This window comes from Streptopelia decaocto (genome assembly GCF_964273445.1).
Source record: "Streptopelia decaocto genome assembly, chromosome: 17".
Lineage (NCBI taxonomy): Eukaryota > Metazoa > Chordata > Aves > Columbiformes > Columbidae > Streptopelia > Streptopelia decaocto.
The window spans coordinates 11,035,410-11,059,327 of NC_138672.1; the positions used below are offsets into that span (position 1 = coordinate 11,035,410).

Sequence of the window (23,918 nt, forward strand, 5' to 3'; positions counted from 1 at the left end):
CCCCCCCGCCGCGCGGCCGCCCCGCCAGCAGCCGCCCCGGTCCCCGCCGCTTTAAGGAGAGAGGGGGGCCGCTGAGTGCCCGTCCCATCTGGTGCCCATCCAACTCTTCTTCCTTCCCCTTGGCTCTTTCTTTTCCCAATGAGCTCCAGCGGGCTGGGGGAGGAGCGGGGGAAGGAGCAAACTTTGCCCCTGAGCTGCTGCCGGTGCCAGCCCTCTGGACTGTGAGTGCGTACGGTGGGCATCCGCCCCATCCTCCTTGCAGCACCAGCCTTCTCTCCGCCTGCTGCAGCCTCCCTCTCCCTTGCTTTCCTCCTCTAAATTTCGCACAGTACGATGTAAGGGGCTTGTCGTTATTATTTTTTTAATTTATTTCTCACCGAAGATGGTTTCATTTTTTATATTTCTATTACTTATTAATCCCTCCCAACCGTAAAGCTGCCCAGCCTTCAGCCAGCTGGGCCAGAGCATAACGCCTGGGACTGCACCTGGGGCAATGAGCCCGGCACTGAAGAAGCCTCCTAGAGGGATGTGCTGGGGCCGCGCAGCAGACTAGATCCAAGCCCCGAAGCTTACACCACCAGTTATCCCCTCTCTCTCATCCCTTCCGCCCGCCTTTTCTGCACCCCAGCCCCTCGAAACTTCGGATCAGTGCCTGCGCTGCGCTCCGACGATCTTTGCCGGGGTGAAAAGCCCGGAGCCGAAGGAGAGACGGGGCGGCCGTGCTAGATGCATGGGGGAGGGCTCCGGTTAATGCAAGTTCTGGGCTCCTGCAGGGACCCCGACAACTGTCAGCAGCAGCCGCCGCTCGGGGCATCCTCCTCTGCTTCCTCAGCGATGCTTTTCCACAGCCTGTCCGGCTCGGAGATGCACGGGGTCATCGACGAGATGGATCGAAGAACCAAAAGCGAAGCACCGGCCATCAGCTCGGCTATAGACAGGGGAGAGACCGAAACGGTAGGAGCGAAGGAATGGGGGAGTCCTTCAATCCCCTGAACATAACAAACCCCTCAAAGATACAGCTTTTCCCTTAAAATAACAGATCGGGGGGAAACGTATGCAAAATGCTAAATCAGAAGAAAATTAAGCATAAAGGCACCCCCAAAGATTAAATAAAACCGTGGGGAAAGGCATGAAACTGTTAATTATTAATAATATGCATAGTAATAGTAATGCTTGGGTGAAACGAACAGTACTGCTCTTGCGAGAAAACGGGAAGATAGACCAGCCTTTTGGTAGCGTCCAACAACTCCTTCCCTTCCCCCAGCCTGTCCGGCCTTCCAAAGTTTTTGGGAAGAGCAAAGTATGCTTTTGTACAGATAACATTGTGGCACAGCGAATTTTTTGTCTGCAGAATGGATACACAAACACCAAAGAATCCAATTCTGTGTTATTTTTCAGGTAGGATGTCTACACTGAGGTGGAATTTATAGCATTTATTCTTTTTAAATGTGATTTAAAAAAATATTTTTGGTATATATGAACACTGGGTTTGCAAACATGGCAAACGGAACTAGAAGATACGTTTCAGGGAGACGGATGGATGCAAATTTTTAGAACTTTCTCACTTTTTATCTTATATCTGCTGATGCGTAGCACTTTTATATTAATACGTTTAGATAATAAAAAGACGCATCCTTCTAACGGGCGTTAAGCTAGCGAGGTGGAAGAGATTTCTGAAGTGTGCTAATTGATTCAACATTTTGTGTATACCACTTTTTTGTTACAAAATAATAATTCTGAAGTGAAATTATCCCGTACTCGGGTTAAATGCTGTCTTGTAAGCTGATACAGGCATAGGCAAGAAACATATCTGTTCTCGGTTTTTAGTACTTCATCAGTAAGTGTTATTTCTCTTAATACTACGTAGAAATTTACTTAAAGGTGACAGTGAGAGTATTTAATCCTGAAATAGTGGCTGAAAAACACCCTTTATATTATAACGGTGGAACGTGATTTCTAATCTAAACGGGTTTGGTTTTCTTTGGAAAAAGTTATTATTTCTCCGTGCAACTAAACAATAACAAATGACCTTTTTCTGGAATAAATATTGTGGCATGATACCTTTATATATCTATATTTAATGTATATGCATACACATGTGTGTGTAACAAATAGTGGGATAGAATACTGGATCGTTAGGTACCATTTCTGGAACTCAGAATATTTTCGTTACCGGAAAAGCAAAGCAGAAAAATCGTATTTCATTTAAAGTGGATTTACGAGAAACTACTTTGGTTATAAACAGATTCCTGATCGGAGTTCAGTTAGTGCCTGGAAGAAACAAGCTGTCGATGGGCTGGTGTGGCAAACATGAAATGCAGTGCCCTCATTTTATTGATCTGTAGTTCTGATAGTGGGGATGGTGGAGCGCGAACAGCTCATGGCGATGGGATTTGGTGATTTCTGCAAGGACTGCATGAAAGCAGCCGGTCCAGCATGTGCTGAGAAAAATAGCTGTAGTTTCTTTCGATTCTTCCCTATCCTCTCTCTTTGCTTTTTGCTTTGCTCAAGGACTTAAGGCTCTAGAGGAGGTAAAAGTAAACAAACAACTTCTCCGCTCCGAGTCAAAACGAACTGCGTGTTTGTCACAACTGTACAAAGACAATAATGCTTGTGTTTCCCTTGCACACGAACACCGCGCGGTGAGCTGCCGTGCGGGCGGCCCGGGCAGCGCGGACCCGCGGGCGCTGCAGCCGCCGCCGCAGCCGCTCGTCCGAGCCTCCTGCACCGCGATGTGCAGCTGCGGCTGAAATAAATCCGAGTGCTTCCACCGCTTCCGATATTTTTCTGTCTTTATTTTTTTGGTAGTAGTTGACAGAATATATATTTATTTGTTTTTTGCAGGATTTCGATTGGATTGCGATTTGACACTAAACTATTAAATTATATAGGGGTTACATTTAGTTTTATTGCTTCCAAGTTTATCCCAGCATAATCTAAAGTGCTCTGTTGTTTTTTCCCCGCTTTCTTTCCGACACATTTCCCACTATTTCGTTTTCCTGATAAAACATTCTGCACGTCGGGTTTAGGAATGTATGTCTCCTCCACAGTTTTCTTTACTGATCTCTTTAGTGCTTTGGGTGGCAGCAGATTTGAATCCGTGTTGTTTGGAACCAGCTTGCAGGGAGAGCTGTGGCTGTAGCGCTGTGACTACTGGGGGGTTTGATCGTAATTCACTCGGAATTTTATAGCTGGGAAAATACACACATAGACACGCTCCACATACACGCACTCACAGAGCATTAACTGTGCAGGCTCTCGGTATATCCATATTAATAAATCTGAAAATTAGCTATCTGCGATTTCCCTATTCTGTGATTATTGAACAGCATCTTTTCTTGTTCTGGGACTGGAAAGCGCCCCCCAAAAAATCCTGGGTCTTATCCGAACGCCTTCCACATAACCCAGGGTGTTTTTCTTCTTCTCTCGCCCTCCTCCTCCGGGAAGGTGGGATGCGGCGGGACCCCGGGGACCCCCCGCTCCTCTGCCCGCTCCGCTCTGCCGAGCCCGGCAAGGAGGAGGAGAAGGCGGCCCCGGCCGGGCAGGGGGAGGGGGGAGCCCAGCAGTGCACAAGAGTTTCTCCCTCTCGCTAACGGTCTGTAATTGTTTTCTCCCAGCAGACCATGCCTTCCATCAGCAGTGACCGGGCTGCCCTGTGCGCCGGCTGCGGGGGGAAAATCTCCGACCGTTATTACCTCCTGGCTGTGGATAAACAGTGGCATATGCGCTGCCTGAAGTGCTGTGAATGTAAACTCAACCTGGAGTCCGAGCTCACCTGCTTCAGCAAAGACGGCAGCATTTACTGCAAGGAGGATTACTACAGGTACAGCCTGCCTTCAGCCACCAGTCTGGGCTGGGGGGACCTGCTCGCGGCCCCCACGCTAAGCAAACCCCGTCCTGAATGGACTGCGGAGGGAATCCGTGAGCACACGGTTCCCCTGGGACAGGCTGTGGGCTCCTGAAACCTCCCACTGGAGAGGAACAGTCCGGGTGGGGATGGGCCGCGTGTTTTCGGGCAGGGAGCATGGCCTGGGCACAGCTCACCCCGTGCCCGCTTGCGGCTGCTGGGGACTTCAGCAGCCGGCCCCTCCCCAGGCGTCGTGGGCTGCGGAGGGAAACGAAACGGCCAAGGGGAGCTGAGCGTGTTTCCTGCCCTGAACAGACAGGGCACGGCACGGAGCGGCACCCTCACCCTCGGGAGGGGCTTGCCTGCCCCTCCAGTGTCCCTTCGGAGCGCTGAAGGGATGAGACTGACCCCGGGCACGCTGTCAGCTCAGCCCGCAGCGGGGCTGCTCCTCGCCCGGCCGCGGTGGCTCCTGCGCGGGCCCGGGCGGTAAATGGGTCCCGGAGCCACCTCCGGGGGCGCGGGGAGGTTTGCGGGACGGGCATCGGTGCGTTTTTCAGGTGGGGCAGGAACTGCGCTGCGGGGCGGGCAGCGGGATGGAGCCCCCGGGCTCCCGGCCCGCGGTGCCCTCCCGGCTGGCGGGCAGCGCCCGGGGAGCGGAGCCATTCCGCGAACATCCCGGCTCTGCGCCGCTGCCCCGGGCCCCGCACCGCTCTCCCGATGAAGGGGTGGGGGGATGCACCTCTCACCGTCTCTTCTGGCCGTTCTGTTTTGCAGGAGGTTTTCGGTGCAGAGATGTGCGAGATGTCACCTGGGGATTTCCGCCTCCGAGATGGTCATGAGGGCCAGGGATTTGGTATATCACTTAAATTGCTTCACTTGCACCACTTGCAACAAGATGCTGACCACCGGCGATCACTTTGGCATGAAGGACAATCTGGTGTACTGCCGGCTCCATTTCGAGACTCTCATCCAGGGGGAGTACCAGGTGCATTTCAATCACGCGGATGTAGCCGCTGGGAAGGGCCCGGCGCTGGGAGCGGGCTCTGCCAGCACTTTGGGACTGCCTTATTACAACGGCGTGGGGACTGTCCAGAAGGGGAGACCCAGGAAAAGGAAGAGCCCAGGGCCTGGGGCAGATCTGGCAGCCTACAACGCAGGTAAGAGACTCCCATCTTCCCCCAGAACGATTCAAAGGGCTTGTTTCTGTTCACTTCCAAAGGGGGATTTCCGTTTATTTTAGCTTAAACCGTTAATAATAGTTTAGCTGCAGCATAATTATTGAGATCAAGTGCTGTCAAACTGCAATTACAGAAGCTAATATGTTAGCATTTTTCACTTCAGCTGGAAATAAAATGTTTTGAAGCAAGGTCATCTGGTTAAGGAGGGGGAGAAGGGGGAGCGTAGCCTGAAATAAAATCTGGAAACCAGAGATTGTAAGTTAGCACTTCAGAGAGCTGTGAATTTTCTTTAGTAGCTACACTCAAGGGCTGCTGATGGGTGAATTATTCTGCCCTTGTCCTGAGCGCTTGCACCTCAGAGTTTTGGAAGGAAAGAGAGAGCGAGGAAGTAAGAAAGTGGCTGCTTCCCAAGGAGCTGCTGGGGCTGCAGGGCTGGGGTGCGGGTGCCTGGGCAGGGCTGCGGGCAGCAGGTGTCTGCAGGCGGCCTGGGCTCCGCTCCTACAGTGACAAGTTCGGCTGTAGTTTTGTTCACCAGATGAGACTCGGAGAAGAGTCGGGAAACTCGCAGCATCCCTGTTGTAACCACTCACTGCCCCGAGCCACAGCCCCTGCCTCTTAACCGACATGGGCAGGGAGAAGAAAGGGCGCAAAGCTGGCAGCAGCCCCCAGCCTGCACTCTGCAGAAATTCTCCCAGGCTCCCTGCATCGAGCGGCAAACTTTCTGATGTGTTTCCTCGTTTAACCTCCCAACCGCAGCACTGTGATTTTGCAGGCACGGAAATTCCAGCAGGCTCCTGCCCCCCAGTCCCGGTGCTCCCCCTTCCCCTCTTCTTCGTCCATGTAACTGCCCACCAGAACGGCTGTGATCACTGGGTATTCCAGCACTGCTCCTTGGAGCCAAGAGGAAAAAGTGTTTGGACAAAAGAAAATTCTTAGATCTTGATTTTATTAGAAGAATTCAAGGTGGAGGTGGGGTTTATTTCAGACCCGACTTCCCTAACCCGGGATCTCAGCCCTCCCATTAGACCCTGGAGACCAAAGTCGTTCACCTCTTTCCTTGTGCTGCTTCAGGATTGTCTGCGTTTCTCCACAGTTTCGAGCATGTTTCCCTTTTTAATCTGCGAAGTTTAGATATGTCCCACAGGGCCTATATTTGCCCTCAACATTTTTTTGTGTGTTTTTCCGGAGAGGGCGTTAGGTAAAGGCCAAGTTCACTGCGGTTCGTTCCGACCCGCACCTCTGCGCCCGCGGCTGCCCCGGCCCGCGGCTCCGCGCTGCTGCGCTGGGCTCCGCGCTGCGCTGGGCTCCGCGCTGCTGCGCTGGGCTCCGCGCTGCTGCGCTGGGCTCCGCCTGCGCGGGGGAAGCGGCCGGGAAGGGGGAGGCCCGGGGGAAGCGCAGCGGCGGGGAGGGTCCAGCCGGTACCGGGCACCTTCCAGCACCGGCGGCTGCGGGTGCGGGGCAGGCGGTGGAGCCGGGAGGGTGAGGCTGCGGGGGGTTTGCGCCTAAACACATAGCGACAAAATTGAGAGGTTTGCACTGAAAATGGCAGGGAGAAAAGGCGCATCTCTAACTGGCAAACGCAGCTCAGGAACAAGATTCCCAGCCATTATTGGTTTAACTAATTGCTGAATAATTTGGAAATAGTATAAAAATCAGTGGTTGTCCCAGTGGTGAAGGTCGATGAAAGGTATATGTAGTGTTTGCCCGAGGAACAGCTGAGCTTTAAAACATACATAAAATAAGCATCTTTCACGTTTAAAAACCTCTCATTTTCGGAGGGATTAGATTTTAATTGTCCTTCCGCTATCTCCCTGTGCAGGGCAGATGTTCAGATTCAAAGGACCTGTAAATCGAACCAGCCGCATCTGTCCTGGATGGGAGCACAGCCTGAGAAATCCTGCTGCTCCCCGACTTCCTAAATAAACCGTCTTTAATTCTCCTTTTAAAAATTCGTTTTCAAAATAATTGCCATCTGATTCTTTGGTCTTTTAAATTTTCGTTTAGATTCTGCAGCTGAAGCTTAAGAGATTTTCCTTGAGGAACCTTTAGCTTCTTTGTTCAAAGTATTTATCTACTTAACTATTTACTAAACCAATAATCGATTAATTTATACGATAATAAGTGCCATTGATCTTGGAAATCAGACCAGGTTGCCCGTTGATGTCAAATTTCACAAACTACCAAATAATTGCACAGCCTTCGATTTTGTGCCTTTGAAGGGGAGACCTTTTAAGAGTGTGATAGTTTCTCTTTTTATTTGTAAGGGAACTCCTTATTTCCTTCTCAGAAACGCACCAAAATGCACAATATTGTCCTCTGAGGGGACCGGTTGCTGGTAATTTGTGTAGGATACTTGGTGCAGATAAACCTACACCCAGAGGCGGTGGGAAAAGGGGGACCCATAAACTTAGGGAGAGTTGAGACTGGAATTATTTCGTAAATTGCAGCAAATATTCCTCTGCAACACGAATTGGACTGACTTTTTTTTTTCCGACTTAAAGGCGAGCCTGTTTGCGCGGGGTGATGGGTTTAGATGTGGATGGAGCCTGACAAGTGGAAAGCAGCTTGGAAGGATGCTGAAACTTCAAAAAGCCTTTTTTTTTTTTTTTAAAGAGTGTTCCTGTGATCATAATTTCTTCTTTCACTTGTTGGAATGGAGTTTGATGGGGTTTTTTTAGGTCAGTAAATCAATGGCTGAAAGCTTGCTGAACACAGAAGCACCTGTAAAGTATTCTGAATACTCCCTTTGTGAATTAGACCCCAAACCTCCCACAGCTTGCTATATTTTATTCATTCGTATCTAGTCTGTCTTTAATATGAGGACACTAAAACATCCGCGAAAATGACAGAAGTGTTGAGGAAACTTTTGGCAGGACGAGCTGATAAAATACCCATAATCTGCGCAAACAGCGAAGATATTAAGAAATATTTCCCTCCTTTACTAGCAGGCAGATGTGTAGTGTTTCAGTAGGAAGGTGACTGCACACGGCCCGGGCGGGGCTGGGGTGCTGGGGGTGCGGGGGGCTGTTTGCGGGGTGCGGGAGGCGGCTGGAGCGCGGAGCCGCTCCCGGTCCGGCCGCTCCGGTGCCCCCTCCCCGGCCCCGCTGCCCCGGCCGTGCGGAGCTCACCCGCCCAAAGGGGTTTGGCAATGGTGTGGCTTCAACTCCCCCCGTAAAAATGGGAAAAGCCTGGAAAGTTTTGAAGAGCGAATTTCTCTTCCTCTCCTCGTTTCCCCTGGGACTAAAAGCTCAGAATAAGCTTTCCTGGGACTGCAGTTGCAGAACGAGCAAAAAGGAGTCGCAGCTGAAAAACGGATGTCTTGCAGCGATTTCCTAAGAAAAATCAGAGTTCCCCTCCCCCGGTTCTCTCCCTCCTCCTCCTGTCCCCCCCTCCGCCCTGGTCACCTTTCGGGTTCCCCGGCCGCGGTGCATCTGGCCCCTCCCCGGGGGCAGGGGCTGGGGTCGGGGCTGGGGCAGGCGGAGGGGCCGGGGTCGGGGCAGGGCCAGGGAGCCGCCACTGGGCTCTTCCCAAAGGGCGAGCGGGTCCCGGGAGCGCTCCGTCCCTTCCCTCCCTCCCCGGGACGCTGCCGTGGCGCAGGGCCGGGGGGTCCCTCGGGAAGAGCACGGGGAGGGAACCGATCCCGGCCCGGCCCTGCACCCGGCCCGGCGGGCAGCGAGGAGCCCGGCTGGGCTCGGCCGGGGCTGCCCGGGTTAATCGCGGCGCTCAGGGAATTACCGCACGCTCGCACCGGCTATTCAGCGCCATTCAGTTGGTTTAATTGAGGGGAAAAACCCTCCGCGGCTGGCTCCTCCCGCTCCGGCCCCTTTGTTCTCCCGCCCGCCGCAGCCCCGTTCCGGCCGCTCTCCCCCCGGAGGCACCGCGGCCGCGGGGGTTGCGCCCGGCCCCGAGCAGCCCCGGGGGCAGCGCGACACGCAGCCCTGTTCTCCCAGGCGGCTGAGGAGGCCGGGGGAAGGAGGCCTTCTCATCCCAGCTCTCCTCTCGCATGGCTTTGTGATGCTCAGCCTGGAAGACAGTCGCTCCTTAAGACAGGATTTATCTGCCTGTTCCTAGAAACACCTCTTGAAATTTCAAGGTTGAGGCAGTGCTTTTTGTGTCTGTTGCTCCAAAAGCTTGGCAGAAGTTCCCTCCTTTCAGTGCTGCCCGGCGCCTGGGAAGCAGCGAGGGGCACCTTGCCTGCCCCAAGTGCCGCAGCTTTGCCACTTTTAATCCCAGTTGTGCTAAGGAGTTCAGGCATCTGCCTTCTCCAGGTGTCTCCTTCCACCAGGGAGAAAGACTCTGTCTCTGTTCCTGTCCCGAGTGCCGTTCAGAGGGCTCTGTCTCACTTTTGTCCCCTTCAAGGATGTGGGTGCCACAAAGGCCTTTACACACTCCTGCCAAACAGCAGCTATGGCTGCACCCCTGCCTAGTCTAGTTAATCACAAGTTCCCTCTCCAGGCAGCAGAAGGTTAAAACACCCCCTTGACTCTTATTACAGAAAGAAAGGGGTGTATGTTCCTAAGCCACTGAATATGGAGAGCTGATGCATGCACCAAACGTGTCTCTTGTTTCATCATTCTTTCAGAATCTGGATTAGTTTGCTTTCTTTTTGGGTAATTTAACATGTCAAACACAAGCTACTAACAAAAGTTCCCCCAATGGAAATTCTTTTTTCCCATCTTCTTCATGTGCCACGTACTTAACGACCTACTAAATACAAAGCACATGCTTTGCCCCAAATCCCGCCATGTGGGGGGATCTGGCGATCTGAGTGTGAAACAGTGCTCCAAAGTTTTCATCTTCAAATAGTGTTTGTCACAAAGATAACAGCACATCCTCCTTTACACTCATGTTGCTGTACTATGCATTATTCTGCAGAGGATATTTTGGTCACCGATATGAAAATATACTGGTTTACTCTGAGTTTCTAGTGCTGCTCTCCGTGGACATCACCATCTTGTGGCCAAGGGGCCGTGTGTATCGCGGAGCTCCGGTGGCGGCCACGGGAGCCGGCCAGCGGTGGCAGGAGGGCAATGGCTGGAGGGGGCTGGGGGGAGGCACCAGGGCCTCACGAGTGCTCTAGGGTCAAAACAGAGACCGGGCACCACTTCAGAATTTGTTTTATCACAAAATAGGAATGAAACGTGTTAATTTAAGACTCTACTTGACTGGAATTTCACCAGTTGTATTTCTGAACTCCCAGCAGGAGCCCTAGATCCTGCAAGTGAATGGAAATCTTATGTACGGATAGTTCAACGATTCCTTTGGGAGATACACTGGGACACCACAAAGGAGCAGGGAAAACCAGAGGGTTGTGTGAGGAGCATGTACAGTGTTAGTCTTATGCCATGATGCCTTTTGCAGAAACTCCTCAGCTCTTAAAATCCCTACATGCTTATGCCCTTGGCATTCTGTGTCTCTGGGCTTGCAATGCCCATGGACATTTCAAAGTCTGCAAGAGTTGCATATTATATATATTAGATCTAATATAAGAGAGTTTTGGAGGTGGTGCCAAGCACCACAACCAAATATGAGAGGGGAACTGGCACTAACTAGGAACATTTGTGTTGTATCGGGTGGTGCCTGGGGGCACCAAAACCACTTGTGCAAGACAGCGAGCAGCAGACACCCCTGTGCACTTTCAAAATCTGTTCTGCAACTGCCTTCATAGAAAAGGACAATAGGTAGGCAGTCTCCAATGGTACATATTTACCGTCATTTTAATATTTTAATTTAGTACATGAGGAGGCAGAATCAGGAGAATAATGAGTAAATTGTTCCTTGTCCAGTCAGGGGTTGTTGAAAGGCTGATGCCCTCGTTCCGTTCTGGGAGGATTTCCTTGGATCCTGAATGTATTTCGTTCTCTATGGAACAGGTTCAAATCCAACTGCTTGCAGCCCTGGGGTTTGCTTTGTTGCATATTAACACCCACAGCCCTCAGCCGTGTTCTGATGCGCTTCCTCCTGAGTCTCTGCCTCCTTATTTCGGGTGGGGTTTGAACGCATTTAAGATAACACACAGAGGTCTTTTCCATTACTAATATCTGAAAATCTGCAAGTAGATTTTAAACCCAAGTCCTGCTTGGTTTTACATTTCCATAGCAGAATTTGCTATGAGCAATATAGTTTCAGTTATTCATCCCAGTGTTCTCGACATCAGGAGCTGTAGCTGTGAAGGAGACGGGAGCACATGGGATGACCCCAGTTTGGCAACGAGATTTCAGTTCTTAAACCAGAAAAGACGATTTTACTACATTCCATCCAGCTCCATTAATACTGCGGTTTTACTGTCTCCTTTTATGCATCTTATACCTTCTAAATTCAGGTGCTTCCAGCCTTTCCACACCACAGGAAAACGAGGAAAAATGCTTCTTCATGCTAGAATTTGGCACAAGATGCTTGGATCTGGAAAGGATTTATACAAATGTACACACATGCTCGCACACACGCACACATACACACACGTTTATAACATGCAGTGCCAGTTTTTAAGCTGTTTTTTAGACTATAAGAGCACAGAAACACACAGGAAAGCTTGAGGCTTTGGACACTTTCTATGTATCTATTACACAAACGCTTCTGGTCTCAGCTCTGCGTTTTTACAGGCCTTGCTCTATATGGTGCCACATCTTTTGAGAAGTTTTTGAAAAGCTGAAGTTTGCAAAGCAGCTACTGTACGTGCTTCAAAACTGCCATTGATAGAATCTGTATGCGTTTTGACATATGAGGACGTATATTTTTAACAAACATTTTGAATGCATGCCTTGCAGAATTTGTATGTTTTCAATAGGGCTGAAAACCTCTGATGGGTGACATGAGTTTAGACTATAAAGATACACGTGGCTGTGAGATGTACTCAGTTATAATGAACCAGCAATAATGGCCAATTGAAAACAAATCTGTTTGTGTCTTTAAGAAATTCACCAATAATTCACATTTTAAAAATACATTTTTCCCCTCGTTTTTGCATGCAACATAGAACAGAGGTAGTAGTGATTTGTAATTACTTTTAACATAAACGTTATCAGAAATTAAAAGGGACTTGTAGATATTGGAACTGAAAAAGTAAATTAAGTTTGTCGGAGCGAATTTTCAGTTACATCCCTGATTTTTTTAATGGATTTAACCCCAGTTCTTAATGTTATTTTAGAAGTTTTTCTATGGTTTACTGTATGCACAAATAAACCAGAAACTAGTTTTACTCTATGAGATTATTTTGCTTGGCATTCAACATTTAATAGTACTTGATAATTACTATAATGTTCCTTGCTCCCAGAGGCTTGATGGTTGATTTGTGCCAATGTATCAATCAGCGTCATTCAGTGATTTCCAAAGGATCTAACAGAATAGATTGTTCAAACTAGTATTTGCAAATACTTTATAAAAAAAGGAAATATAAACATATAAATAGTGAAAAAGATATTTTTCATTTGCCATGCCAGTGATAAATTGTATTAACAGTTTTATTTCTTTAGCTAGTCCAATTATAGTCGTAATTTGCTGTCTGGTACCCACAAACTTTATTTCTTTTATAGAGTTTCATTTAATGGTCTCTCTTGTACTCTATGGGATTTAGTTTGATGGAGGAAATAATTATAATTTTAACTGGTCTGTTCCATTGAGGTTTGAGTGGCCTGTATTGTACGGCTCTCTTTGTAGGCTACAATGCAATTTGTAGTGATACAGAGCACAGCAAAGCCCTTTGCGGAGTTGAGGACGGTCCCTGTCCTAGAGCAGAACGTGGGGGGACAGCTGCGTGGAGATGGGCGAGGAAAAAGGAAACAGAGCTGACATTTGAAAAGCCATAAAGAGGCAGGTGAGGGTCCTTGCAGGCTGGTTATTGTGAGGGAAAAATAGAAGATGCAGAAATGGAGGGGAAGGCAAGTAGGATTTGTACCAGTACAATACCCGCCATGGTATGTTATTTTAATTGCTGCACTCAGATGAACTGCAAACAATGTTGGTCACAGAGCAATAGATTTACACGCCTTTCCCTCTTGTTGCCTTAAGCTTTAAGCTGCAATGAAAACGATGGTGACCACCTGGATCGAGACCAGCAATACCCCAGCAATCAAAAAACAAAGCGGATGAGGACGTCATTCAAACACCACCAGTTGCGGACAATGAAGTCGTACTTTGCTATTAACCACAATCCTGATGCCAAGGACTTGAAACAGCTAGCGCAGAAAACCGGCCTGACCAAAAGGGTTCTGCAGGTAAGAAGAGCAGTCTTTTCCTTGAAAAGTAAAGAAACCGTCCATTTGAGATTTGAAATGCTGTGGACTTTGCTGATCTTCAGGCTTTTCTTAATCATTCCTCCCTTCTGTGAGACTTCAGTTACATCCTTGAGAGCATCAGAAAAGTGATTTCTTTTCAGTTTCCCAAAAGTAGATCACTTGGGTTCTCATTTTTTATGACAGTCATGAAGATTGTGGCCCTGTTTGTTTTCCTGTAGTTAGTTAATTCTGGTGCGTATTTTAGCTTCCAATTTGCTGTAAGAAAAAGTGAATTATTTCAGTTAATGTGTTCACTGCAAATAGAGAGCTCTTAATTTAGAAATTACTGTCAATATTTGCCTTTAAAATAAATTAATCAGCAGTCAGGATGTATTTTGTCAGAACAAAGAGGATATAGTTTCTTTCATAATCGAAGTGGACATACATTTAATTTTTCAAAGTTTATTTTTTAATTTGTAGTTTAGTAACTTAGAATGAGAGGAAATTGCATTTTTAAAGCACTTTTTCTCTGAAAGCTGGATTTTTCTTGCTTCGAGGACATACACCCTATTTGAACTATTATGAGAAGCAAAGGAGAGAATATTAGTGGATTCAGCTACATTTTAATTTATAGTTCTCATTCAATAAGCCGATTTTAATGGGCACTTATCCAAATAATTATACCTAGAGATACATTTGGGCATATAGGAGCCATAGCATTCCAGGATCTATTGCTGGAATTTTAAAACCGGGTCTTAATTGTAGTAAAATGGGTTTTTCCCTTCCGAGAGGCAGGCGGCGCTGGGTCCTGCGGGCGCCTCCTGGGCAGCGCTGGCGCATCCACGGGCAGGGGGGCAGGAGACAGGAACAGTGACAAAACCCGGCTTTGCTAGGGAGGTTCTGGACTTCCCAGCGTCCGTACTTAGCAGAAGAGGGAATAAAGGTTTTGTAGGTTTCCCAGTAAAAACTACTAATGAAAAACCATACGTAATTACTCCTCTTTGCCACGTCCTCCATAGCTGGATGTTTTGGTTTTATGAGGCTGATTTGCAGGGGTGGAACAGATTCCTCCAAGATAACTCGTGCACATCCCAACGCTTGCCGTGGTGTCTCTCGTGGCAGCTCTCCTTTATCCACACACATGGGGGAAATAACTTTCTGCATTTGTCTGTCCTTATTTTGACACTTCTCCTTTATTTTACCCTCAGAGTTTAGACACTGCAGTGATAGCTATTCTGCCTGTTACAGTGTGCTCACACATGGAATACCTGAGAAATTTCACATAGTGCATTAAGAAATGAGTTCAGCGCCTAGAAAGTATCTTTCTCTTGATCACCTGTCTGCTCCTTCTCCTCACTCCAACTTTGTCCTGTGTCTCCTTTCACCGAATGGCTCTTTCCTTCCATTCTTTTCCAAGTTGTTGTCTCTTTTCCTTCCATTTCAGGATGCATTTCCTTGGCCCCTCTGCGTCTCCGTTGCACTTCAGTCCTTTCAGTTTCTTCATTGCTTCTGTTTGTGTCTGGAATGCACTGCTGCACTGCATCTTGCACTTTTAAGGTGCTTAGTTGTTCCTTTCTTTATTTTATTTTTTTTGGTGGCAGTCCCTTACAATTCCACTGAACTTTTTTCATGGGTTTGGTAATTGGTGTTTCACTTGCTTTACTTTCATGGTTAAATACTCCTGTATGTGTGGGCTCCTTTAGCTGCACAGTGCGGAAGGTGATGGTGGTGGTGGGTTTGCACCCAGCAGATGATGCTGCTGGAGGCACTTCAGGAAACTGGCTCTGAGTGATGCTTTGTCTGGTGTCACTTGAGCTTTCCTGTCTGTTCTGAGCACTCTCCACTCCGTCCTCTTTTGGACTTTTTGTTTGAAAATTAATTTGGGCCATGAAAACTTTTTTTTTAAATATTTTAGAACCTTTGTGCCCAATTGGTTCATCTCTAACCTGTGAGAGGTGATTTTTCAAGCACTGAAGTTCACCTACATGAGTTTCAGGGTTGCTCTTTGCTGGGGAAAACTCTTCCCGATGTTGGTTACTGAGACGGTGTCACTTGCTAATCCTTTTGAAAGGTTGACGTTCCGTCCGTGTCAGTTATTGAACACGAACTAATTCACTGACACTATTGAACGGAACAGGCATCGTTAGCACGAGTCTGTCGCACACCTGAAGGCGCCTGGGCTCCCACACGTCCCTGCACACTCCCCATGTTGTTATCAGGCGTGTTTCTAAGCGGTTGTGTTCTCTGTGTGTTCAGATCTCAGTTCAGCTGATGGAGGGTTGTGGCTCTTTATATATCATTAACAGAATATATTTGAATAGAAAATACAAGGCAGCAGATCAGGAGAATCAGATTCTCTTGTTCTGAAAGCAGAGTAGTTCCTGAACCCACATTCCTAGAGATTCAGGAACAGCCATAGTGCCCGTACTGTATAGACAGTCCCACATAACATGGGATGCGGGTGCTTTCTTTGTAGATGAGCAGAGAATTTGACCATATTTTTAATGATCTGTGATGCTGGATTTGGAAGACCTGACTTTTCTCTTTGCTTTATATACATTTACTCATCAGCTACACATGGCCAGAAGTGGAATGTCATGGAAATGTAACATACTGCTTCATAAATTACATTTCCTTCAGTGGCTTTGTAATGCAGCCTATTCTCTGTAAGTAGCTATGATAGCAGCACAGTTAGCCTATTTATATTTTTAACCCCTATTTTTATTATTTTCTTTCCCATTTAGTTTAATATTTGCAACTTAATTCGTATACCTCTTGTACTGCAGCCTGTTATTGTAAGCTATCATTCCTAATTAAAGTGACCGGCTAATTGTGCACTAACTAATTGGCATAAATGTTCATCTTTTGGGAAGCGATATTTCTTTTTGTGAGTTTAGAAGGGAAGGTGCAGGCAGACAGCGCTAAGAAGTACTTTACTAGCTCTAGGTACGTGCCTGTTGTATCCCCAGGAGTCCGGAGCACGTTAATCCGTGGCAAAAGCAGTTTAGGAACATAAAGCGGGTGTCCTGTACGCTGCTCATTCTTTCTCGGGCCGCTCCCCAGTAAAGTTGCTGTGCAAACCCCACAGAGATCGCTGCGTCCACGCGGACTTGGCCCGTTCAGTGTCCAGCAGCCAGCAAGCATGAGCACTGTCACAGCCACGCGTGCGTCCCTGCGCTATCCTTGGGTGAAGACTTCCTTTAGGATAACACACTGCAGACTCTTCACTGAGCCTGGGTTCATAAAATACCCCATAGTTCCCCTTTAACCGTGTGCTTACTAATTACAACAGAGTAATCAGAATGTGTGTGCAATGAGCGAATGCAGTTTGCTTTGTGGTGCAACATCTTTTATATCTTTATTTCTCGTCAGTTAGTAATATTCAGTAAACCTCAATGTCTCCAGGTAGCTGTGGGAATGAGCAAAACTGTGTTTAAAAACTTGCTTCTAGCACAAGCTATTCATAAAACTAACATATAACAGTTGTGACAATGGAGGTGTTACAAGCAAGAATATGAAGTTATCTAAGGTGATTAGATGATCTCATTCACCGCAGTATCCAAATCCCTTACGATACTTAGCGTATTTATTTTCAATACCTCCCTGTCATATGGAGATGTTACTTTACTCCCGTTTTACTCAATGCAGACAGAGAGTTCGCTGCACAGATCACTGAGGAGCTGCTGTAACACTTTAACTGCAGTAGCCATGACTGCCAGTCGTGAGCTGCCCGGCCCCCGGCCCCGCTGACGCGGCTGTGCCAGCGTCCATGGTGGGGCTCGCAGCTGCTTTTCTCTTTCGGTGGGAGGTCTGGTCCATATTTTCACCTTTGATTCGAAATAGCTTAGCCTTACAATGATACAGTTGGACAGAAAAACAGTAAATACTTCCCCATTATTCTGTTTATCCCTCAGTACTGAAGACCAGATTCCTAATTGTGTAATTGATGTGAGAGAAGTCCTTCTGGAACAATTCTTTCGGTTGCATATGTTTGGGGTATTACTTCTGCACTTGGCTGAAGTGCCACTCCAGGTGCAGGGCCTGAGTGCCCCTGAGCCTGGCCCCGCTGAGCCCAGCCCTGCTGAGCCCAGCCCTGCTGCGGGGCAGCCCCACGCGCTCACGGGTGCCAGCGGGGCGGCGCTGCCCCCCTGCAGCTCACACAGCGAGAGCTTTAGTTCCTTCACTGCTCTTCAGCCCGAAATCTCTGCTGCATACTGTCACACCTTCAGAGCATGCCACAGGATCACTATCGCGATAATTATGTTGTCCCTTTCTATCATAAGACAAGGCATTTTCAGAATTTCAATTAACAAATATTTACATGTCTTTTCAGTAATAATAGGAATATTTATCACTGGATAATTTTAAAGCACTTTATAACTATTAACCTTAACAATATCTCAGAAAGGATGGAAGTGAAAGTAGTCATATAAGCTCTATTTTTAAATAATACCTACAAGATCATGTAATATTTTCTATGTGTAACATGAATTACCACTACCAAAGAGAGAATGGACCATCTTACAGGTGCGGCTCCTGGAAGCAGCATGAATGGTCGTTGGTGAGGGCAGCTGAGCACAGGTTTTCATATTTCATGGAAGATAAGGGCAACACATAAACACCAATAATCGTGCTCACTTGTCTTTACATATGACATGTTTCAAATCACAATCAGAAAAAATACTGAGCGCAGAGCAGAGATGCTGCTGCTCAATGTGTCAGGCAAGAAGATCACATTCCTTTTTGCCTGGCTTTGACCACATCGCTGCCCTTTAACAGGTTTATCACTATAATGGGCTGTGTTATAAAATCATGAGTGTATTTTTGCCGGTGCTAGTTTAGGAGAAGATTTTTGTTTTCTTGTCATATATGAAACTCATAAATAGCCTTTAAGCTAAGTGTTTTAGCAAAGGGAATGCCAGCATGAGCTGGTTTAAAATCCTGAGCTTTCAGAAACAAGGACCCGTAAGTGTGTGGTTTATGCATGGCCCACGAGTGCAGCTCTTCTGGCCACTGCTACAATTTGTGCCTGAGGATTATTTCTTGATGGAGAGAGAGAGGGTGAGAGAGGGGGTGAGAGAGGGTGTGCACCCGAGCGCCCCGTGGCTGGGGACAAGCTTTCCAGAGAAGGAGTCAGAGCGCTCAGTGCGGGAGCCTGGGGCCGGACCAGCCCCGCAGGGGAAGAAAACCAGGCAGAGAAAGCTCAGCTGAGACAAACTGATGAGCTCTGGGAGCGCAAAGAGAACCCCCTGCAGGACTGCTCCTGTGTGTGGACCGCTCCCGTGATTAAAGCGGCTCCTGAGGCAGGGGCCGTGCTGTTTCTGAGGCAGAGCCAGAATTGCTGTACAGGTTGGTGTGGCCCCGGGAGCTCCACGCCCTCGGTTTCCCTGTACGTGCGATGGACACGCTGTGCGGCCACGCAGGTCCCTTCACTCGCCCAGTTCCTTTCTCCGGCAGACCCAGAGATGACGGGGCTCATTACATCTGGAATGGAAAGAATCAGCCCTGTTCCTTATAGCAGGTCAGTGTGAGGACTGCAGGGTCAGGACTGAGTCCATTGTAAAGCACGTAACAATGACAGAAGACCTGATAAATAAGCACAGTGAAATTTCAGCTGGTTTGTAGCAGTAAAAATACCTGTTATCAACATACATACATCATATTGGACACAGGGTATTTAACGACAGTTTCAAATATAGTCAAAGTCAGATGCTGTACGTAGGTTTCATGCAAGTTTCACAAATACATTTTATTTTATGTAATTTCAAAGAAGTCAGAAAAATACTTTATCTTTAAACAACATGTGCAGACAGTGGAGAGCATTATTAACCTGGACCTAAACACTGACATTTAACTGAGAAGGATGAAGTCATGGCTTTAAGCTTTCACTCATAGGCAATAATCAAATAATGCAAGAAGTAGCAATCTTGGAAAAATTCCTGCATGTGGATATAATTTCTACTGAGATGACAGTTTTGAATGCAATGTAGGTCCTTAATACCATCCAAGCCTCTGTTCCCAACATCATTCCAGTACTGAATACATTTGAAAAAGGAGACTGGCGTAGGCCAAGGGAGCTGAAGCTTTTGAGAAAGAAGAGTGAGAGAAGAGTGAGCAAGAGGGACAATCCTTTAGAAAAGCGCGAGCGCTGCTGCCACGGGGACGCGGGCGGCTCCCGGGACAGCGCTCGCTCAGGGGGCTGCGGGGGTCACCACGGCCCCCGTGGGAGATGGACTTGAGATACGGGTGCTGAAACTCGGTATTTTATGTTCGTCAGATGATGTCTGCCTCATCCAGACAAGTGCTTCTGGGATTGTGGGCAATCGAGGATTCATGGGGGCTGCCAAGTTTCTAAGCATCTTTATAGACAGTGCACGGAAAGACCGAGTCCTTAGTGCCCTCCCGTCCCAGGCAGACGGTCGTACCGGATTGCAGGGGATGGAGGCAGGAATGCTTTGCAGATGTGCAGAGGACGCTTCTCATGGCTGGGGCTACTTTTGTAACATGTTAGCGGTGAAAACATCTTCCACAATTCAAGTGTTGGTGAATTTGTGAGTATGCTTTTTCATTTTTGAAACAATGCAGCTGTTTAAATGCTACCCTGTTATATTAAACTATTTCAGGTTTGGTTTCAAAATGCTCGAGCCAAATTCAGACGGAACCTCTTACGTCAAGAAAACACAGGGGTGGATAAGACTTCAGACTCCACACTCCAAGCAGGGACCCCCTCAGGTCCTGCCTCAGAAATATCCAATGCCTCCATGAGCCCATCCAGCACTCCCACTACTTTAACGGACTTGACGAATCCCACCATGCCGACTGTGACGTCCGTCTTGACGGCGGTGCCCGGAAGTCTTGAGGTTCACGAATCTCGAAGTCCTTCACAGACTACTCTCACAAACCTTTTCTGATGACTCTTTCTTAATAATTTCTTTAAAAAAGAAATTATTCTTAGTTGAAATTCCAAGTGTATTTTAATAGAGGCTTTGAGCAACCGACTAACCACAATTAGGATCTCTCCTGAAAAACAGAAGGAAATGTAGTGTTCTGGTATTGCGGAGTATGGACTGAAGAATAACTTGGAAGATCTATTGCAACACAACATTTGTGTAACTGTACAGTTTTGTGGACTGAGCAAGGGAAACAGCAATTAATTTAAGTTGGCTAAAGCTTCTGTATTTTCAAAGACTGCCATGTGCCTTATATACTGTTTTATCTACATACTTTGGATTCCATGTCCACTTCTCTCTTTTTCTCTCTGTATATTTATGACCAGGGCAAAAATGTTAAGAGTTTGTTACTTTGAATAGTCCTAAGCCTTTCATTGGTTGCTTTGTTGTTTTAGAATTTTAAGGTCAAAGACTGTTCGAATACCAGAATTTGTAAAATCTAACCAGTAATAAAACCACTTATGGAAACTACTTGGTAATGGCTGCGGTTACATTTAACACTAGTGTCACAATCAAGATAGGCTGATTGTATTTAAAGGGATTAGAAAACTGCACTTCGAGCACAGTGTCTGCCTGGGATAAACTCTAAATCCGATGCATATGTTCCTGCCGTTCCTGAAGTGCGTACAGGCGAGAAAACCAGCTTGTGCAACAGTCTAGATATCTTCATCAGAGAGAAATAAACGTTAGGTGCAGGTAGAAGTGATCAGATAACACTAAAATTTCAACAGAAAAACTGTACTTAACTTGCTGCGTGAAGGAAACTGGATTTGAGGCGGCAGTGGTGGAACATCCCGGCTCCGGTGGCAGCGCCGTGTGCGGCCCCGCGGCGCGGCCCGGCCTTCCGGACGCGGCACTGCCCGATCCCCCCTAGGAAAGACACAGAAGTATTTGGGGTTATTTTACAACACCGGGGGGCAAAATTGAGGCAAAAATACGTTTTATAAAGTCACAGCCTTACATTTTTTGTAATACTTTGAAGGAACCTAAAGCCAAGAAAGACTATATTACTGACACTAACAAACGTGGTTATTCCTTTAATGATCCTGGACCTTTCAGTACCATTGGATTCCTCCTCCCCAGAAATCTGTGCAGAATAGAACTCATTTTTTGAGTTTTTTTTTTCTATTGTTTTTATGATGCTTTTCTGTAATTAAAGAAATACCTCAAGAAAGTTTAAATATGTCTAAGAACAAGTACACACGATGCTGTTTGCCCAGTAGTTTTATAGATTTCGAGTGGTCTGTAAGATGCATATGGTTGCTCCTTTCCAACCCCGCTCCTGTCAGTTCCTTTCAGTGGTATGTGGCCAGCTCTCTAAAACTAGCCCGTCATCCCATTGGATCCAAATTGCTAAAAGATTATTCCAAAGAAACAGCAAGAGAGGTGCCGAGATTCACGTTCTTCGCCCTCTCGGTGCATTGCGGATGATCTGCTAGGCCGGGCTCATTGGGAACATGTTTTGGGTTTAAAAGTGCCACCTTTATTCAGCCTTCTCGGCTGCAAATCTGCCATTCTGTGCAAGCCAAATTCCTCCCGAGATCAGCGAGAGATCTCAGCGCACGAGGACTGTGGGATAGGAACGCTGACATAATTAGGTCATTTATTAACCTTTTTTACACTTCAGGCTAAAAATCCCCACAGGTGAGTTATCTGAAAAGCAAGGTAGTCCTAAAATTATTGTAACTAGCTAAGGGCTGTGACAGGGATTATGTTCTGGCCACTAAAACCAATAGGCTGGTGTAGCTCACTGAGTTTATGCACAACAATGAAATATTTTAAAAGGTGATTTGGGCTGAATTAATAACTGTAACAGGTTTGTCCAAGACATCTTTCCTCATAATATAAATGTCTAATAAGGAAATGGTGCTGGTTAGTGCACTGTGAAGGGTGCACGTCCGTCTGTCAGACACCCGGACTGAGGTTCTGCTCTATGGGATGGTTTGTTCATTGTCAATTACCTTGGAGATCTTTCTTCTACCTGCTTAGCTGGATCTTTTCTTAATTCAAAAGGCAATGTTGGTCCACTGTTAAATGGATACAGCCCGTAATTAAAAACCCTGTGTATTAACCTGTCAACAGTTTTAAAAAACGGAATTCTTAAGTGTTACAGCAAATGTAGCAGATAATAATTCAAATGGTTCTTTGAAATTGCTGTGCTATTATTTGTGACCCTGTATTTTAACTACCTGAATCTACGCGGATGGAAATACCTTTCAAATCGCGTCTCAATATTGCCTTTTCAAATAACTGGCGTTTGTGGTGGGGAAAACTCTCGTGTTAATCTTATCTGAAACCTATCAGAGACAATTAGAGAAATTGTCTGGTTTAACCAAATCAGGGATTTTGCATCTAAATAAGAGACAATATTCTATGTAGGGTCTTTCTGTAGGTGCATTAGGATTCACTCACCGGCTCCAATGGCCCATGTTGTCCCATGACTGTTTCAATCCTGTGGTATTGTTCGCTTGTTTAGAGCTTGTTGGGTTTGAATGCTGTACATTTTTTTACTACTGCGATCCTAATGTGTCTTCACATAGTTGTACAGTTCCACATTTGATGTATTAGTCTGAAATTCTGTTAAAAACATGAACAAAAATGGAAATGATATTTCTTTGGAAGTGTATTTTTACTGTATATTTAATTTGAACTAGTTGAACATCTTTACATTTTGCATGATAGGTGTGTAGCTCATTTTTTAAATATGAAAGAGAGTTAAGAGCAACTTAGAATGAGAATATAATGAAGCCTATACAAAAACGGAAAATACATACCATGATTTGCTACTTTTCGGGTCAAGAAACTTTTTGAGATACATTTTACCTAGTTTATTTAAGGTAATGCAGATATTTTGAGTTCACACATGATACAGAATACAAAAGGGGAGTACATGTGAGAAAGCTTCCCCGGCACCTTGGCGCTCGCCAGCACACTGACGGCTCCTGCCAGGCCAGCAGGGAGGACGTTTCATCCCAAGGATGCTGAATGAATAGGTTTGGATCTACGGCAGAGGGGGATGGCATCACCGTGAGTGATGTGTAATGACAACTTCACATTTATCGACACTATTCATAGCTACATTTCATAAAACTTAGTTTTCATTCAAATTATCTAAGTTTGGGAGAGAAGACTAAGGGTCATTATACTAATGAAGAAGCCGAATGCCTGCCTTGGAAGCAAGAGTCAATTTATCAAATATACTGTGGATGGAGAAAGTGCCTCCAGGATATTTTGGTTTCCCAACTATTTTTTCTTCCTAGTTGTTAAAATTCCACATATTTAGAGCACTTTTCTATAACTGATTGTTATTTTTTGGCTGTTGGAAGATAAAGACTGAAGCTTAGGCATCTATAATAATAATAATAATAATCTTCATCTAAAGGAAAAGGAAAAAAAAAAAGAAATTAAAATATGAATTGGGCTTCACACTTAGGCACAATGACAGCAAAGACAAGAACGGCACCTGCTTACGGTCCTCACAGGGACTATGGCCGGGAAGCAGAGGTTTGACCGGACAGCAGGTGGATGAGCTTTGGTTTGTTCGCTCTGTGTTCCGTTGGGTGGGTTGGCTGGTTGGCTTCATTGGTGGGGGGCGCGTGTGTTTGTTTTTCCTTCAGAAGGCCAGGACCAACTACACAACTCTGTTGCTGTTTTCAAATGAAATTTGATTTGAGTTGCCATTAGAAATAGTCCTAACACCAAACCAGGCTGCTTTTACAAGATCTGCATA

At 46.6% G+C, this 23,918-nt stretch overlaps 1 protein-coding gene across 1 annotated transcript; it reads left to right on the forward strand.

The window, feature by feature from the left end:
* Positions 1-819: 819 nt before the first annotated feature.
* On the forward strand, positions 820-20,149 carry LHX2 (LIM homeobox 2; the record flags this gene model as incomplete). Its single annotated transcript, XM_082067802.1, has 5 exons — positions 820-954; positions 3,621-3,823; positions 4,622-5,004; positions 13,033-13,238; positions 19,862-20,149. Exons 1-5 carry the CDS (start codon positions 835-837, stop codon positions 20,147-20,149), a joined length of 1,200 nt encoding a protein of 399 aa, XP_081923928.1. The 5' UTR covers positions 820-834.
* Positions 20,150-23,918: the final 3,769 nt, after the last annotated feature.